Source organism: Corvus cornix, chromosome 3, assembly GCF_000738735.6.
Source record: "Corvus cornix cornix isolate S_Up_H32 chromosome 3, ASM73873v5, whole genome shotgun sequence".
Lineage (NCBI taxonomy): Eukaryota > Metazoa > Chordata > Aves > Passeriformes > Corvidae > Corvus > Corvus cornix.
Window position 1 is genome coordinate 78,961,040 of NC_047056.1, and position 19,041 is coordinate 78,980,080.

The 19,041-nt window shown below is 41.3% G+C and overlaps 1 protein-coding gene across 2 annotated transcripts; it reads left to right on the plus strand.

The window, feature by feature from the left end:
- Nucleotides 1-1,414: 1,414 nt before the first annotated feature.
- Nucleotides 1,415-18,410, plus strand: AKIRIN2 (akirin 2). Of its 2 annotated transcripts, none has more exons than XM_039569907.1 (5): nucleotides 1,415-2,026; nucleotides 12,585-12,728; nucleotides 13,425-13,559; nucleotides 17,281-17,352; nucleotides 17,663-18,410. In XM_039569907.1, the coding sequence occupies exons 1-5, from the start codon at nucleotides 1,822-1,824 to the stop codon at nucleotides 17,671-17,673; spliced, it is 567 nt and encodes a 188-aa protein (XP_039425841.1). In that variant the 5' UTR covers nucleotides 1,415-1,821; the 3' UTR covers nucleotides 17,674-18,410. The 2 variants fall into 2 exon arrangements, with proteins under 2 accessions (XP_039425841.1, XP_039425842.1); XM_039569908.1 differs by having other exon boundaries at nucleotides 1,656-2,026; nucleotides 13,410-13,559.
- Nucleotides 18,411-19,041: the final 631 nt, after the last annotated feature.

Sequence of the window (19,041 nt, forward strand, 5' to 3'; positions counted from 1 at the left end):
TGTCCACAGAAGTAGTTATACCAGTACAGTAATAGTAGGACAATTGTAACACTGTAATAACATCAATACATTTCCTGAGTCTTGCTGCAGAGAAGCAGAACTTGTCTTAGTTTTAGAAAGGCTTGACAGCATCCTCATTTCCAAGGAAATACTCTAAGTACTTCCTCTTCAGAGGAACAGCTCACAGCAGAGGATTAATTTTGCGATTTTCCAGTATTAATTTTAGGCCAAGGCAACTCAGGTAAGGTAAACTTCCCCTAATTGCTCCAACATTGTCCCAAGCTATCTACCACAGAAAACAAATCATTTGTTGAGAAGGAAGGCTCTGCTAGGTCACCCCATCACCTGAAACCTCGGCTACCCCAAGAGCAGCACAACCACAGTGCCAGCACAATCAGATTGGTGTTTAGACTGACTGACTGGGTGTCCCTGTGGCTTAATTAACAGTATGTGCCACACACCAAACATGTACAGCAAATCCTGCTTCAAAAGGATGGTAAGGTTTGTGGGGGATTTTTATGCCCTTAGAGAAAGCCTAGCTTATACTTCAGAACACAATCAAAAACCACCAGTGTTAAAACTTTATGAGGGCATATTCACCATTGTTATCTTTCAAAGACAACCTGTTTTTGTGTTCATGCTTAAATTAACAGTATTAGATACAGAAAACCTGAAAGTTACATGTATTTTGGGGGTTATCAGCCTCTGTTAGCTTTCCCACTGTGGTGACCTGTAACACAGTTTGTTTAAACCAGGAAGCTGCACAGGAAAGAGCTGTGCTCTTCCCAGCAGCAGCTTTATAGTTCTTTGAACCTCTTCCCTCACCACCCTCCTTAAGCAAGAATGTGCTTTATGCAACTGCAAGGAAACCACTCAGCTACGCCGTGAGACAGATCTCGAGATCGTGAGGCCTTTCCATGCGTGTCCCTAGCTGTCACCTCGGACTCCCGCACGCTCCCTGCTCTGCCCTCACCATGGAGGCCACTAAACGCACTTTGCCCCCGATTTCACATGCAGACAAGCGCCACGCGGACGTACATCCGCCGCCAGACCCGCTCGACACCTGCGGCAACAGGAGGCCGGGCGGGACTGTCGCCCCCATTGTGTCCCCGCGTCCCAAAGGGAGCCCGCCAACCCTTCCTCAGGGTCCCGCCGCGTCCTCCATCCACACCCCAGCCCGCACCCTCCCAGGGGGATTTAAACCAGAACCCGGAAGCCTGCCCTGCCGGCGCGGTGCACGCCGGGAGTCGTAGTCCCAGCTCCACAGTGGCCATCTGCCTTTGAGCGGCGGGGGCCGAGGCAGGGAAACCACGAGTCCCGTGAGCCTCCGTGGCGGGGGGGGGTTGGCGTTTGAACCGGCGGCGTTGTTGTTGACGCCATATTGCTGGTGCGGGGGTTACGGCCGGGAGCGCCATCGCCGCCGCCATCGCCGCCGCCCGGGCCCCGCCATCGCCATCGCCATCGCCCCGCATCGGCCGCCCCGCACCGCGCACCTGGGACCGGCACCGCGCCCCTCGGCACTGCTCGCGCCCCGCCACCGGCCGCGGGCGGAATTTGTCCCGGCCAGGCAGGGCGGAGCGGGCGGGGAGAGCGGAGATCCAGCCGGACTGAGCCGGGGCTGCTGCTGCCGCTGCCGGGGCCGCTCCCTAGAGAGAGGCCGGCGGGGAGGCGGCGGAGGCGGCCCTGACGCAGCCGCCCCCTCCTTTCCCTTCCCTCCCCCCAGCCCGCTCCAGACAGCGGGGAAGACGCCTCTGGGCAGGGCCGGCTGCTGCTGCCTCCACCGCTGCCCCTCACTCGGAGCCCCCTTGGCCGCTCCGCGCCATGGCTTGCGGCGCCACTTTGAAAAGGACTCTGGATTTCGACCCGCTGCTGAGCCCGGCGTCCCCGAAGCGAAGGCGATGTGCGCCATTGTCAGCCCCGGCCTCAGCCGCCTCCTCCTCCTTCGCCGCCGCTGCCTCCTCCCCGCAGAAATACCTGCGCATGGAGCCCTCGCCCTTCGGAGAGGTGTCGTCCCGGCTCACCACAGGTGAGAGACGCGGCACCCCCTGTGCCCGGCAGCCCCCCCTCCCCGGGGGCACTTCAGCGGGGAGGGGGCCGGGAACGCGGTCGGGAAGCGGGGAGGAGGAAGAAGAGGGGAGGGTTGGGTGGGTCTGGCGTCCCCCTCCAGCCATTTTCTGCTGGGCTGTGCGACTGGCAGCGGCCGGGGCGATCCCTGCTCGGCTTGGCACCGAGAGACACAATAGAAATGGCCGTTTGCAGCAGGAGAGGAGGGGGAGGAGGAGGAGGAACGGGGAGGAAGAAGGGGGGGCGGGTTGAGCCGATGCGGGCGGGTGGCCATAGGAAAGGGGTCGGTGAAGGCGGGGGGGTGAGACTGGAGAAAGGGACCCGAGCGGCGGAAGGGGGGGATGGGGGTGCTGTTTGGGGGGAAGTTCGATCCTAGGAAAGGAGGAGGCCGGCTTTTTTTTTCCTCCTGTTCCACGGGTGCCTGGATGTGGCAAGGAGAGCCGCAGGGGCGAGTCAAGCTGCGGAAACGCTGGGGCGGCAGGGGACGGGGGTGTGACCGAGGTGGGGCTGGGGTCGGGAGTGGGGGAGTCGGCGGGGCCCCAGTCGATTCCTTCCTCGCAGTCATTATCGGTGGGTCGAGACGGCGGCACCTCCTCCCGTCGCTCATACATCAGGGGAGGGCGAGGGGGTAGGGCGGGGAGGCTGGTCTGTCATCCATCACCCGCAAAACGCCAGTGGGAAAAGGCAAAAGCGGATAAAACAAAGGGGTAATCCCACTTCCCAGCCTCTTAATACGGGCCATCGTCCCGGCTAACCCATTTTGTGGTATCCTTAAAAGTTCTGTAGGAAAACCGAGCGTAAAGCGGTTGTGTACAAGGGTGAGAGTTGCCTTGAGGGCAGATAAAATGGAATCGGGCGGTCTCCTCGTCTGTGAGACGCGGGGCAAGAACGAAACCCTTTTACATTCTTAAGGTGCGAGAGATGAGTCAACCGGCGGCCCTAAAAGCTCGAGGTCTGCTTGTGTAATGGTTGTCAAAAATCAACCGAGTTCTTTTTAGCAGCGAGTAGGGAGAGAAGAAAGGAACGAGTCTTGGCTGAGCACGCAGGATTGATTGGCCCGTGCCGTGCTTAGTCCAGTGGGCAGTTTCGAGCAATGCACTCAGGGACGGTGCAGCTCGCGGCCATGAGCGGCTGTAGCGCCGAGGTATGGATGTATCCGTGTCCTTTGTGTGCAGGAAAAAAAAAAGCCCTCTGCAGTTGTTGCAGCAGAATTCCTTCCGCTGTTGTGTTTGGTACTCCCTTTTGTAACAAAAGTTGGCTCCAGGTTACCAGGCACTAAGTTTGAATGTTCAAATTGCCATCTCCACGTAGGACAGTGCCTTGTTTCAATATTCTTAATTTGGAAAACTGCACCATAGAATACATTTTTTAACAAGTTTTAATCAAATAATAAAAAATTGATATGGAGGAAATACAGAGGGCATACAGAGTTAAATTTGGCATCAGTGCCTTGATATTTTTTTGAACCTCTAGGAAAGGATCTTGAATGAGTCAGCGGTCTGGGATGAGAGCTGTGATGGATGGCACTCCCTGGTACAATGAGGCATTACATGTACTTTGAAATAGATATTTAAAATCAGAATTAATTTGATTCTTTTAAAGGATAAGTGTTGCTTTTTTGCAATGATTCCTTTTGGTTTCTTTCTTTGGGATTTGGAGAGCTTAGGTTATGAATTTTTAATATAGATATTGTCTGGTCAGTAAATATGTATTGCTGAAAGGAGACAAATCAATAAAATTTTCAGCAATCTACAGCAGTATTTGAGGTAATACCTAAGCTCCTACCCTAACCATTCTGAAGGGCTTAAAAACCAAAATGTTATTGAAATTGAGCAAACACAGGCCCCTTTATCGCCTGAGAAAACCAGAGGTGCAGGTGGCAATCCATGTGAAAAGGTGGTTTCTGTACAGACAAGGATGTATTTTATGTATAAAAAATTTATATAATGAAGAGTGAAGCACAGTAAATCAAAATGTCTCTTACAGCACTTGAATGCTTCTAAGGAAAACTTGGAGCATTTATAAGTTGTGCACGTTTACATGGCTTTTGCTTAAAAGCTCCCTCTGTGGTTTCTGTTACAGAAATAAAATCTTTATACTGTGCTGTATAAATGAATCTGTTAATCAGCTTGCGTAGCTTTTACTTTAAATTGAATTTGGAGGTATTATGACATGGTGTGTATTTCATTTCGACCCTCAACTGAGCAAAGTAGAGGTCATCGTTTTATAGGGGTCTGTTGAAGGATTGTGTGTGATCTAATTTTGTAAATGTACATCTGACCTAATAGTTTGCAGTTTTTCTGGTAGTCACTTAGAAGAATCAGGTGGTTTATTCTAGAGCTCTGACTTAGGTTGGGGCCTAGTGTGCTGCAGAAACATACCTTGCTTTCCATTGACTCTAAAATGACTTTACATGACTATTTCTGATGCAGATGTCTCCATTAGGGTCAGATGAATCTTGCTGTGTGTGAAAAGAATTCCAGTTCAATTTAAAAAGTGTTCCCAACTGAGTCACCATTTTGTGTTAGTTTTTGTGTTGGGAAATTTATTAACAATAGCCAGAAGTCAGTTGATTTGACTTAGGCTTTTCTCAGCTTGTTACTGTAATGCTTAGATTTCCAGCGCTTAAGAAGCATCTGTCTGAATTCTGTGTAATGAAAATTAATTGTCATATGAAATCAGAGCTCTGGATATAAAGGACCTGGTGCTTAGACTTGATTTTAGTTCATGCTTAAACATTTTTCTTCTGCCTGATACTCTGGTAGTGTTTAACTTCACATGGTGGAGACCATGTCAGCACCAGGACTTCTTATCACATCATTTATCATTTCAGAAATGAATTATCTGGAAGCAGAATACCAATTGATTGAGGGGTGTACTGAGAACTTGAGAATACAGTGTGGTAGTCAGATGAGAAAACAGCTGTCTGTATGGAGTGGTCATAGACAAATAACCAATGTCTGTTTGAGAGAGGGTAGGCTTATTCAAGATGAAATTTCTCTCTCACAAGAGTGTTCTAATATTTTGTGGTTATTTGTACAGCTGTTAGGTCACTTCCAGTTTCTTGGTGAATTTGGCAGCCAAACTGTAATTGTGGCTTTTACAGTCTACTTTCTATGGAATTGTGCTTACTGGCTTGAGCATACTCATGAATATGTTTGCTAATTTTTGAATAGCATTATTTGCATGTAGAATGATGTTTTTAAAACTGTGTTCACTGTAAGCAGTGCAGAACATGCCTGCCTGGTGTAAAACTGGTTTAGTTTTGAAACAGTGGCTCCTCTTAAAAATATTTCTACTGCTTAAATAACTACAGATGAGTTTTAGTTTCACGTAAGTTCTACCTATAAATGAGACTGTTCTATGTAACCAGAATAACTGCACCTGGGTCTGGATGCTGCCTGTGTGTTACGCATACACTTGTTGGGTTTCTTCTGAAGTCCAAAAGGTGCTTTTCTGTTTCAAAGCTGTTAAATGAATTCAAGGGTGAAAGGAGAAGGCAGTGGCAATATTATTTCTCTGTTCTCCAGTGGATGTTTTGGAGTCATTGTTTGCAGTTTTTACCCTGGTGACGGACAGGTTGTTTGCAAGTGGGGGAAAAAAAAAAAAGAAAAAACTACACTTAAATTTTTTAAATTCAAAGGCAGGTGAGTTATTGAAAGCCTGCATGTCTGAATCTTTCTGAGATTGAAGCTACGGTGGGAAATAATGGTTGAAAGAGATGGGAGGACAGAAGGGAGAAATAATGTTGATCTTAGGGATTTAAATCCCCTAAGTCCTGGTACATAGAAACTCTGAAGACAAACTGAGATCAGTAGCTTTTTTTCACACCATCCAAAATCAGAGGTTAACTTGTAAGGACTTTATGCAATCAAAAAGAATGTTGCATTTAAAAACAGTTAATGAAATCACTTAAAAATCCACAGACTTTAGGACATGCAGTTTTTTCTCCATCTGAAACATTCATCTGCCTCAACACTTCCCCAGCAACTAACTAATGTTGCAAACCAAAAACCCTAGTGGGTGGAGCTGTTGAGAACAGGCCTCTTATGAGGGACTCTTTACAAAACAGAAGGTAGATAAATTTGCCTTTAATAGGTCCTTTTTCTTTTACAGAAGAGTCTGGAAAAAGATTTATCTAATTGACACAGTTTTTCAAAGTTAATGCAAGAAAATGCCTTTGACCTTTTTGTATAGAAAGAACTGTTAGTTTTCCCTGTGGGCTGTCCTCCTATGACCTTTGAGTTGCCCTCTTGAGCAAACTGAACTACTTCTGTCTGAAACTTGGTCAGGCAATGGCCAAGCATAGGTTTGGCTTTTAAATGAACAGATCCAGTGGCTTTGGAATGTGACATATTAGTAGTGCTGCATCTCTTTCTCCATAATTTCTGTTTTGTTAGCTTATCCACATGTGTATTTATTGCTAAATTATCTTGGTGAGATGCCAGGTTTCTCATTGTGCTCCAGTTTTGCAGAAATCATTAGGATTTTACAAAACAAAACATTCCCACCCCTTAAAAGAAGTCACATAATAGCTGCATCTGGACTTCATAATTTAATTTATATGAGAAATTCTGTATAGATGCCTGTGGTGTCTATAAGTGTTGAATACCCTTGGTTGTAGATGTCATAAAATGTCGAAGAAGTTTTTTTCTGTTTTAATGGCAAGTCTGATAAATGCAATGTGACAATTTTTTATGTGAAGGGAAAGATCTAATTGCTGTGCCTAATACATTTTGCATTGCTTGATTTATTTTTCATTCCTCAGTCCCTTGATCAGGAGAACTGGGACTGCATGAAATAACACATTTGTGGAATTAGCTAATACGTATGTGAGCATCCAGCCTGTGGGAGAACCAGAACTTTTGTCAGCCTGGAACCTGGAGTAATTGGGTCTCATGAGGTGGCCTGCTCTGGGCCCCAGTCCATGGCAAGCTGCTTCTGTCTGTGCTGTAGCTATACCCAGTGGCTGTGAGGTGTCAGCATGTACCCATTCTCAGTGTTTTTTCTTGGGCTTAGAGCATGCTCCTCTGAGGGGGAGCATGGTTTCCAAGAGTATACCTTGTTTTACTAACGTTTTAACATGCCTGATTAAAAAGTGTAAGTGGAGTGGTTGATATCTGAGACCAAAGCAAGAGGGTAAGAGTTGTTTTAATTTATGTCTCTGCTAGGGTTCTCTAGTTAAGTAGGAAAAACCCCCTGAGGAATACCTTTACCCATTGCTGTGCTGTAGTGCTGCCTTTAGGGGAAACTGGCATCTTAAAATTAACGTTGTTTGTCAGTAGTCGGGTGGGGAGACCAAAAGTAGGAGTATGGTAACATCATTCAACATCAGTGTTGAATAAGGGTGAAGGCCTAATGGAAATATGTATGTTAGTTTGAACTAGGATAGTGGAGCAGTTTTGCTTTAACAGAACTGAAATCTCTGAAGATGTATGCCATTGACATCAGGATAATATCTAATTGATAACTTAGAACAAATCTCAAGCATGGTTCAAGTTTGAATGCATATGTTGAATGGTGACATTGCAAACTGAAACCTGAGCTAAAGGTTCCATTTCAGGCCAGGAAGACTGCTAGTCTGATTTCAGCACATTGAGTCACTTTCCTGTGTGTTTTGCTGAATTTTCCTTTAGCTAAGTGAGAGAAGCCAGGAACTGTGATGAGAGATTGATAGTTTAAAAATCAAACCCAAAGAAGAAAATCGTCCAGGTGAAACAATCAGCACCTTCATAGTTGATAAGCAGTTATTAAAATGGAGAAAATAATTGTTTGTCTTGTAACCTTTTTAAATTGAACTGCTGTTTCCTTTGTACATAATTTCTAGGTAATTACAGGTCAGGATGACGCAATTAGATGGCAGAATTTTGCAAAAGATTAACTTCTTATCATGAATTAAAGGAAGTAGGAAGACTGCATCATCCTTGGAAATGAATATTTGGCTTTGTAATCCATTAGTGTGACAATCATATTTCACTATCAAACTTGAACTCTAATTTGCCGTGTTCATATCTCATCCTCTCTTCATCTGGAAATCTTCCTTCTCCAAACAGCATCTCAAGTTCTGAAAGACTTGAATGCAAACTTTAATGAGCCTATGTACTGAACTTTATGCTCTCAGTACACAGCTCTGGATAAAAAAAAAAGAGTATCCGTGCGTTTTGTTATATTCAGGTATATTTGACTGAATTCCTGATGCCTTTGGTGGTTATGGTGAGACAATAGCAGTTTTTGCTTGTCATTCTTTATCTTAGCCTTGAACCTGAAAGAGAAGAGGGCATAAAACAGACTCTTGTGTAGCTGGTGGAGATTCGTAGTCATGTTGAATTTGAAATGCCATTTATGAAGTACTGATTCATTTTGGTGTGTTAGCAGTGTAGCTTTTTCTTGCTGCTACACCAGATTAAGCAAGTCTGATTTTCACTTTTAGCACCTCTGCTTGGTATTTCCTGTTAAATAGCTCTGTGCCTTCAGAGGCATCTCTAACCAGTAGGAAACACTGAGCACAGTGAAATTGAGGATAGGCCACAGTGATGTGTTTCATCATATTAAATATATTTCTTTTGTCGTCTCAGATCAAATCGTTGTCTGATGTACAATATCTGATTTGAACTTCAGCATATGTTCAAGATGGATGAAAGCTTTTATTTAAAATATGTAATAAGTTGTAATATGTGTGATTCAAGTTCTCACTTAAATTTTAATAGTCTTAGAGAAACTCACAGACTAAATTTTGTTTAATGAGTGAGTTTTTATATATAAAATAATTTGTTAATTAAAGTGCATGTCATCATTTTAAAGGACAATTTGGTCCTCCACACTGAGGAGCACATAAAAAAACTGTCCTGTGTTTGACACCAGTTCAGTGCATGCTTTAATTCAGTTATGCACTGCAGAGAGAATAGTCAGAACTAATTGGAAGCAAGAGAAGTTAAAAAACTGAACTTGAAAAAGCAGGAATGTATTGTGGAAGCAATACTAGGTTGGATCTACTAATTCTAAGTTTTGTTTAACTGGGTCAGAGTTTTAAAAGTCTTTACAGTTAGATGTCTGCCATATAGGTGGTGTTCAGAAGTTGTCTGGTTTGCACTACCTTAATATTTCATGGCTTCCTGCAAGTGCTGAGATGCTCTAAAAGTATTTTTGTGGAATTACGAAACAGAACTGTAAGCGGTGGAAGTAACTTGGTGCATTTAAGCAGTTTTTCTTACTGTACTAGATTATTTTAATTTGGCATTCAGATTTTCATTTAGAATGAGTCATAAGTATTCACAGGCTTACATTTCACTTCACAGTGAAGTAGTTTTGTTTTAAGTCTTAAGATTTTATGGTACTGTTAAGTTAATATCTACTTAGTCTTTGCTGATACAAAAATGTGCCTGCTTTAATTGAAGCATTCCTGGTCTGATTGTTCATGTGAGAAGTCACTGAAAGTTTGGTGCTATGTTAAACTTGTGTTTCTTGACTGTTAACCTCTATTTTATAACTGGTGGAAATCGAGAAGTATGAGATGAGTCATTTTCAGTCTCTGTGCCTCCTATCAGGAAGGTACTGAGTACAGCTTATAGTCCAGTCCTGTGGTGAGGCAATAGTGCCTTAAATCTTCTAAGTTATTCTGAATAGAGGAATACCATTTACCAAACCAGGTTCTGGACATGCTTATCAAGTGTTTAGTCAGTGCTTAACATTTCAGGCTTTTTTCTTCTGGTTGGTGTTTGCAATGTAGGCAGTGTCATGTTTAAATAGTCTCTTCCTTTAGCCCACTTTGCTTAGTTCTGTACCTTTAGCTGAAGTCACAGTAATGCAAACTGTCAAACTGATTTTGTTAGGATGGGGATCTCCCAATATCTGTCAGTAGTGCTTCTTGAGATTTGTGATTTTGGCAGCAAGATTTGAAGGTGGCAGTTTAAAGTGTTGCCAAATTAGAAGTAGATTAAATTGCTGTGATACCATTGAGACTTCCTTGTCCATAATTCAGTATAATTTGGAATAGAATCATGTATCTTTGGTGCACAAATCTTAATTTTCTATTCCAGTTGTTAGTGTTTTCCCAAAGTCCACACCTGATTTCTCTCCCTCCTTTCCCTGTTTTCCACACACACGCCCCCATTGCTTTTGCTCCTTCTATTCTGGCTGGTATTTTAACATTTCTTCTAAATTATTGCTTGTTTAGTTTCCAGGGGTTGTTAGGACTGGAGGAAACATGGCATATGATTGTTGATTTAACTCTTGCAGTTTTATCATTTGACCAGAGTCTGTTTACTTTTTTTGTCCTTAATGCTTTTGGTGGTTAATGTGGTTTGAGAATGTTTCTGCAAAAAGATAAAAGAAAGAACTGTAGAAAATATTTTTATCCAAGTTGTTACACCTGAAATTTAGCTGACGTTTTTGCAGTTCACATGGAGTTCGGAAAGTATGGCCAGGACAGAGTAGTCATAGTGAAGGATGATCATGGTCTGTTATGTTCTTCTGTTAATACAAATGCTGTGTGAATATGTGCAGTCATGTTTTTCATAGTGTGAACGTGCTTTAGGACAGATGTGATCCTTTGAGCTAATTTGGTTCCCATTCAGAATTATGCAGTATCACTGCAGCCAGAACAGCACTTGATTTTGAGGAGAAGTATTGTTCTACCATCATAATGCCATTGAAGATAAATATTGTTAGGCTGTTCTGTGACTGATGTGTGTGTGCACATGACAAACTCTACATGGGATTCTGTTTAATTTTGGAAGCCTGACTGCATCTTGGTTTAACATGATTTATGTACTTTTGTACCATACTGGAGTGCATCTTGTCCTACAGAAAGTATGAATCTTCTATCCCCTCTGAGTACTTCCTTCCCCCGCTCCCCCCAACCCCCCACCACTTTCTGGTGGTTCCTTCTCTTAATTTACATGCTGTGCTTTTTTATTACATCTTCTGCATTTGCTGTCTTTGAACCATATTACTGACATCCCAGTAGAGAGTTAAAAATTGTACAACTGCAGGCATGGGACTGGAAAGGTATTAAGTCCTTAATCAATGGACAAAATCGAAGAAGCTCCTTTGCTGACGCTCCTGTTGACTGGAAACAGTTTTCTCTCTTTTCATAAATTGGAAATATCTAGATTGACTCATGGAATTGAACCATGACAGTATTTAAACATCTGAACTGAGTGAGAATTGTTAAGGGTTTGCTTCCACTTGGTCTAGCAGAGGCTTCAGCCACTGACTGAAGAAGGTGGTAGCTGAAGTTACCTGCATCACATGGTTCCTTACTAGAAAATGTTCAGGTATGGAACTTCAGTAGCCTACGGATTACAAACATGAAAGTTGGTTTACGTTTTCATGGTATTGTATTGGCAAAATGAGAACCAGAAACAGGAAGGTTCTGAGTGGAGTCCTTTGCAACTCTGACATGATCCTATGGATTTATATGTACCTGAGTTTTGGAAAGCTGTCTTTGGTAAAAAGTCCAGCAGTCTAAGTGGAAGCCAATCCTGCAGGTGATTTTTTTTTTTTTTAAATGCCTCTGAGCATTAAAAGTAAGAGTTTCATAAAGGATGAGAATCTTTGGAAATTTCTTTATGGGAAGGTCTCATGTAAAAAATGGAAAATGACTTTTTTTTTTCTTGAATATTTTACATTGCCAGAGGATATGGAGTTAGGCCACTGATGCACCTGAGAGCCATTTGGTATGTGGAATTTCAGAGAGAATGCACACAGGATTGGTAGTTCTGTTGCAAGGATTAGTTCTTCCTTTATGATTTTACAATGGAGATGAGATTATTAAAATAATTTGCTGTACTTTATTCATTGCAATCAAAAGCTGCACTACATATTGCCATACTGCTTTGAAAAAGACTGTTGATCCATCCACTGTATTTATTTGGATTAATTTGAGGCTGTCAGAAATGTTCTGGAAAGCTTTAGTATTTTGTCAGCTTCCAGTTCTTTGATATTTTAAGCAGTAGGCACTTAATGCATATTGCCTAAATTGTGTTTTCCTCTTCAGTGTGCTGCCTGTAGGCCACTCAACCTACAGAGAGGAATGGTAATTCATGTGGATGTTTTATTCTAGAGTCTCTTGTTACTGTTAACTGCATGAGTGATAAATGCTGTGTGTGGGTGAAAGATTAAATTGCAGATTAAATAAATGAAGCGAAGATAATTAATACCAGTATAAGTCTTACAGCCAAGTTTTTATCTATGTGTATTCCTAAATTTTAGGATGCTGGGTTTTTATTGTTAGCAGTACTCTGGTGCCAATACTTGACCTTAACTAAGAGCACTTTTGCTAGTGTTCTCCTGGTGAAAACAGTCTGGGTTACCTTTCTTTTAATTAGTTTAATTGTTTTATGTCTTAGGTAAAACATTGTGGGTTTTGCAGGTCATTTTTTAAGAGTCTGTGTATCTTTTATCATCTGTTATTTATCTACAGCATTTGATGTTTGAATGGAAATCAAGCAAAATGGTGAAATGTAAAGATGATTCTTTCAGGGGTTTTTTCTTTTTTTTTTTTTTTTTTTTTTTTTTAGAACAAATTCTGTACAACATAAAACAGGAGTACAAACGCATGCAGAAGAGAAGACATTTAGAAAATAGCTTCCAGCAGACAGATCCTTGTTGTTCTACTGATGCACAGCCACATGCATTTCTCCATACTGGACCAGCTTTGCCAGGTACCCAGATAATTCTGTGTAATTTTCATATGTTTTCTTAGACTCTGCTTGTGTAAACATTTTCTTCTAGTTACTTGGTGTTTTATGGCACCTTCTCACCAGTTACTGTTGGTTTTTTGGCCATAAATTGTGTGTAATTCTGCTATATTCTGTTATTTTGTCAGATTCCATTTGAGTAAATAGTTTTCCCCCTTGGTTACTTTTTTGGCAATAATAGCATTGGTCTGGAAGATGGTAGCTTTTCATTTTAAGAATTGGTAGGACAGAAAGCTGGCATCGTTTTCAGGAGACCATCCTGTCTGCTCTGTTGCTGATACTGTAATAGGCTTTTGCAAAAGCATCTGTCTTTGCACCAATACACTGTAATACTGTACTGTAATTTTTATATAAAATAGAAGCTTAAATTTGTACATGGACACTGCCATGTAAATGGTGTTCGCATGGTTTGTGTAACACTCTTGGGGGTTTGATAGCTGTACTTGTTGTCCATTGCAGATGTCTTCCTTTTGAGCATCCAGTTCTGCTTCAATAGTGATTAGGAGGGTCAAACAGCACAGAAAGTCTTCTTCAAATGTTTTGTAAAGTTCCTTTAATGTGGAAGGTGTGAAAAAACTGATTATAAAAAACGGGTTCTGATCTATTTGTAATTGTAAATTGGTATGCCCAAATATTTAATCTTAGGTACTTCATCTGCAGCATCATCACCATTGAAAAAAGAACAGCCCCTGTTTACTCTCAGACAAGTTGGAATGATCTGTGAACGTTTGCTGAAAGAACGTGAAGAGAAAATCCGTGAAGAGTATGAAGAAATTTTGACCACAAAACTTGCAGGTATCTTATACAGTTCAGAATAATATGTCAGAGTGAGTTTGAAAGCCTAAAACTTCTCTTATTTTTGTTACAGTGTATGTTTTTTTCTGACCTAGTCTGATGAAGGAATGGGGTTGCATACATGACAGAAAAAAACGACGTTTACTCCCTTTAATAGGTTTTTTCCTTCTGTGCTGCTTTGGATAGAAACTATGACTCCTAGCTGTTACTAGTCAGTGCAGACAGTGGTTTTATTTCAGTTAGAACTTTCTCTCGCTATTGTGTCTGAATTGGTAGTTTCCTCTTTTTTTCTTTCTTTTTCTTATTTTTTTCTTTTTCTCCTTCCAGAAAGACTGCCTTTAGAGCTCTTTTTGAAGGACTGTTTTTTTGTTTTGGTTTTTTTTTTTCCTGCTTGGGAACTGACTTCCTTTTTCTGGAATCTGGCAAGATGACAGTAGCTAAGATTTCCCTTTCTCTTCCCAGTACTTACCATTACACTGGTGCCAGCAGTGTTTGGTATCTGCTTGAGAGTCAGTTCAACTGCTTTTCTGATGCTCCATGCTGAATTCTTGTATTTCACAATTCAGCTGAAATTCTTGGCACCTGATGCCAACTTATCTTTCCATAAGGATCGTGCTAATGTCAGCATTGTAAATATGACCTTTCTTCAGTTTTTGAGGTCTTTTACTTCTAAGCCTCTTGTTAGCATTTGAGCACCTAAATTCTTGTGCATTCAGAGTTAGGTGCTTTCACAATACTATTTGGAGTCTAATTTAATGTTTAGTGTGATGATAATAAAAATCTGAGCACACTGTTCTGCAGCATTGGTTTTGAGTACCTACTGCTGTTCTGCTTCTGTCCTGCAAACACATCAGAATTAAAGTTGGCAGGTCTCTTCAGGTGTGGGAATAAAACCTTTACAAGCATGCACATGCGGAAAATCACCAGGCTTGTGGGTTGCTTGTGATAGTATTGTCTCTGCACCTGAGATTCTGTTCATGTTCTACACTTGCTGATCTGCCATTTCTGTGTAAGAAATTGCTATAGTTGTATGTCCCTCTTAAATCTACATCTATTTAAAACTATAACTAGAGCCATGAATACTTCTGCTGCTTTGGGCCTGGTGTTCCATTTCAGTGTTTTTCTTAATCTGCTTCAGCGTGATTAATTAGGACTCCATAAAACTTTTTTTCTCCTAATTTATGTGTATTAGGAATTGGGTCATTTCTAGTATTTTCTTAAATGGCATTTCATTTAGCAGGCATCATAACCATTTGAAGACCAGATAGATTTACATTTGTTCCAGACACTTTTGGAGTACAAGCTACAAACAGGAAGCCCCTCTGTCAAGTTCCTTACATGTGCACTGTCTTTCAGTCCCAAAGGGAGCACTGTTGGGTTTGTTTTTGGGAAAGGGAGGGGATTGAATTCTATCTGGGGAGTTGTGGTTTAGTGAGATGATTTTTAGGTTTACTTGTTCTTGCCATGGTGCTCACCAAAAGAGCAGTTAGGAAGATCATGTTACTGCATCACATATATTAAGCTAGTAATACATTTTCAACATTATATGGGAATTTAGAAAGAGAGACTGACAAAAGAATTTAGAAATTCCTCACGTAGAAGGCCAGTTATGATTGTGTGCTGACAGAATGGTTATATCCCTTTCTAAACTTTGTGCAGTAAGGTGATACTCTTTCTTATGAAAGTGAAGTCAAAGGAAATGTAACTGGAAATTCCATAATAAATCTCAATTGAATAGCTTCTTTCAAATGACTTAATGTTTGCATCTTGGATATTTTCTGAATCAGAGTTGTCATGTAGGTAGTTAGCCAGATACTGCCTATTCTTTCCTTCTTCCATGTTCTTTGCAAGCAAAGTTGCTTTTCATGCAGAATAAATGTGGGGTAAATGGAAAACTCAGATCATTGTAATGCCCTGATTTCTCTTTCTGCCTCTGTTACCTGAAACTGCTGTGTTAGCACAAACTGGGTTTTGGAAGCGCCTTAGTGAAACACTAGCTTGAAAGGTTTTAAAGAATCTGTGAAAAACAGCCTTTTATAGTATTGTAATTGTATTTGTGTTCATGTCATTTAGTCACCTGACTTAAAATATTTGGTTAGGATGTTATATATGATACAGTGATGTAAATATTTGTGCAGTGTTCACTTAAATTTTCAAGTAGTTCACTATAGGCTGCTCCTACCTTTGGATTGCTTAACTTCTGAATCTGAATGTCACAAGAAAGGGACTTTTTAGTAACTGGATTTTAAAATAATTTGCCAAGCCATAGTTCTAACAAGGATGATGTTACAAAGCAGCTGTGTATGTTGACTACCACCTTTAAAAAAGAACATTTGCAAGTTCAGTTTTGGCCTCTAATACATACTTTTAGGAAAAGTTCCAGTTGCTGTTATTTTTTGAAATAGTTTCAGGGCACTAGATCCTTCAGTCTGCTCTTCGTGGTTTTTTGTTGTTTGGCTGAAGTCCTTGCATGGCTGCTGAAAAGCCGCTGGTCAGAACTGCAGTGAAACAGGTCCTGCTTGTGGGCAGAGGGGAGCTGGCTGCCATGATCCCACTCCCCCTTGGTCAGGGATGAATGTCCTCAGATCTTTGGGTCCGCTCCGTACTTTGGGCTGCTGCTGCTGCACTACTTGCTGATTACTGATACCCTGTTTACTTCAAAGGTGAAGCTCATCCCTGCAAGAGGATGGGGACTTTATTGGGGCAAACCTGTGGGACTAGGAACCACTACAAATCTAACTGCATTTTTGGTTGAAGATTGCCTTCTTTGACCTTGCCCTTTTCTCAGAACACCCCACATTGCTGCACATGTATTTTCCCACAAGGGAGGAAGGGGAATGGAGAGGAGCGGCATCTGGTAGATATTACTCTCCTTGTTCAATTTCCTAATTCTGAAAGGTGATATCCTGCTGATGAGTGCAGTATTAAAACTGAATAAAATATTGCGAATGTATTTGTATGTATGTGTGTATAGAAAGAGTAACCTTTCTGGGAAATAACAGTGCTTAGTTCAAAGCCAAGTATGTTTCATATCAAAATTTCATTTCAAATGACACAGTAACTGTTTTCATGCAGTCCACAGTCAACTGTATGTCTCCCATAGTAGCTACTTTTGTGATTGGAATTACTCAAAAGTTAGTCACTTAGCATTTCATCCTTTTAGTTTCTTGTTTGCTTTTGATTTTTCGGTGGTCATCAAAAAGATTTTCTAACTCTGTAGCAAATCCCTTTCCTGTACTTTTGTGTTTCCATTTCATTAAATTAATTTTGTTACATCTGGTAGTGATAGGAACAGACAGATTATGTTTCCAACCCTAGCACTGGCCTCTATGCCATGTTTTCCTTAACTACTCTGCCTCCATTATGGATCTGTAAATTGGGCAGACTTCCATTTGTTCAAAATACAATGTGTGATACTCAGCAGGTGTGAGGTATATTGAGGTCTTTGTTATGTGCAGCATAATTCTCTTCGAGTTTATTGCTATCTTCCTCATTCACAGAAGTTTGTAAGGGAAAGTCTTTTAATTAAGGGGACATTTGCTGGATTGTTCTGGAGGAAAAAAAAGAAACGGCAGCTATGAACTGTATAACGTTACTTAAAACTACTGCTAGTTGGGGGTGTGTTTAACTTGGATGATTTCTGTGTATAAAAATTAGCCCTGAGTATTTTTCAGCTTGAGTTAAACTTAATACTCACACTTGTAATGCTTCATCCTTGCAGAACAATATGACGCATTTGTGAAGTTCACGCATGATCAGATCATGCGACGATATGGAGAACAGCCTGCCAGCTGTGAGTATCTATTTCTTCTGATCCCTGTAGTAGCATTGAATTACCAAGTGTTCAATAATTTAAATGGCCATTGTTTGCTGTTAAGCTGCTAGGCCCCAAGGTAAAATACTCGAAATTGATGATACGGAATACTGAGGTTGAAAGGAATGTGTGAGAGAAAACGCAGCTTGTGTTTAAAACATCTAGAACTGTTTTCCCACAGCATGCTGGGGTTTTCATTTTGAAACCAGTTCTGATACTACCATAGCAGGTTTGCATAGAGCTGACATTTGTTACCTCTGTCACTAACTCTTTTTTTTTCTCTTTCCAGATGTTTCATGAATCACACTTTCTGCATATGTGGGCTGCCCTATACACCCTGTTTTATTGTTGCAAGCTATCCCAGTAAAGACTTGCAGCAATGCCATATTTTTCCCCCCTGTGAACACAGGTTATTTCAAGCTTTTGTCAGTGGCAACCACTCTTATGCAGCAACTGGTTTTGGAGTGCTCCCTGATGTCAGTACCACCTGGATGTGGACCTTTGCTACCTGTAATAATACCAGTGGCCTCATTTGCTGTATCATTACGATTTGGCTTCTTATGTTAATAAGTTTGAAAAAGTAAAGGATTAAAGCTGGTGTTCTAGAAGTTGCCCTTCACTGGTTGTGTAAATAAAAATGTAGAATGACACTTCTGACTGAAGTTAGTGTGGTTTTCATAACTGTGCACTACAACAAAGCTGTAATCACAGTTAAATTAGAATGTAATCCCAGGACAATTTTAAGCAAATAGCCCACAGTACTGCCTGTGAAATAGTGAAGGAGGGCATTTCTGTATTCCATGACTTTTTTGGGGGTTAAGAATGGGTTTATATGATTTCTCATTTTTGTAGTTTTTATTTATTCTATCAGTCTTTAACAAATGTTTATTGCTGCAATTTTTCAGTGTATCATTGTTTTACTGCCCTTGTAGTACTGGAATTTAGTTGGAAGAATAAAACATTTACTTCTAATCTGTTTGTTTTTAATATGCAGGTGGAACTTTTGCTGTGTATGAATAAACTTAAATCTGAGTGTTTAAATGAAAACTTTATTTACTAGCAATAGTGGGTGGGTCAGTTTAAGATGAGGAGAAGAAGGTGAATTAAAATCTCAGGTCATTCTTCAGAGGCAGAGAAATCTTCCTTAGATCAGCTGTATTGTTTTGTGTTGAGGAAGTACGTTTGGTACAGAATGGACATGAAACTGGTGATGTAACTTGCAGCTGACTCAAACAGCAGCTGCACTTGCCTTCCGTCAGATTTCAATGACACATTTAAAGGAAATTTGTTCATGAGATAGAGCAGGTGCATGTCCTGCAAGCTGGAACAGTGTAGGTACTGCAAGAGCTGAAGGTGTGTAATGTCTGTTAAGGGCTGAGGCGCTTGCTGGATGCATTCAGCTGTTGACAGACTGCTCTACTGCTGCTGGCTGCTGCTGTCTGGGCAGTGCTGAGTCTCTGGATCACTGCAAAGTTCCTACATGGCAAGTCTAGATCTGTGTGTTGTGGGGTGGAAGTACTGCTCCCAAAGGCCTTCAGTTACCTGCTTTGGGGACAAGAAAGCAGTTTCAGAGTAATCGTTTGGTTATAAACTGCTGTCTTCTCTAACTTACTGTCAGCTTCTGGTGAAATGGAAGTCTGCTCTGTGATAGATCTCTGTGCCATCTCA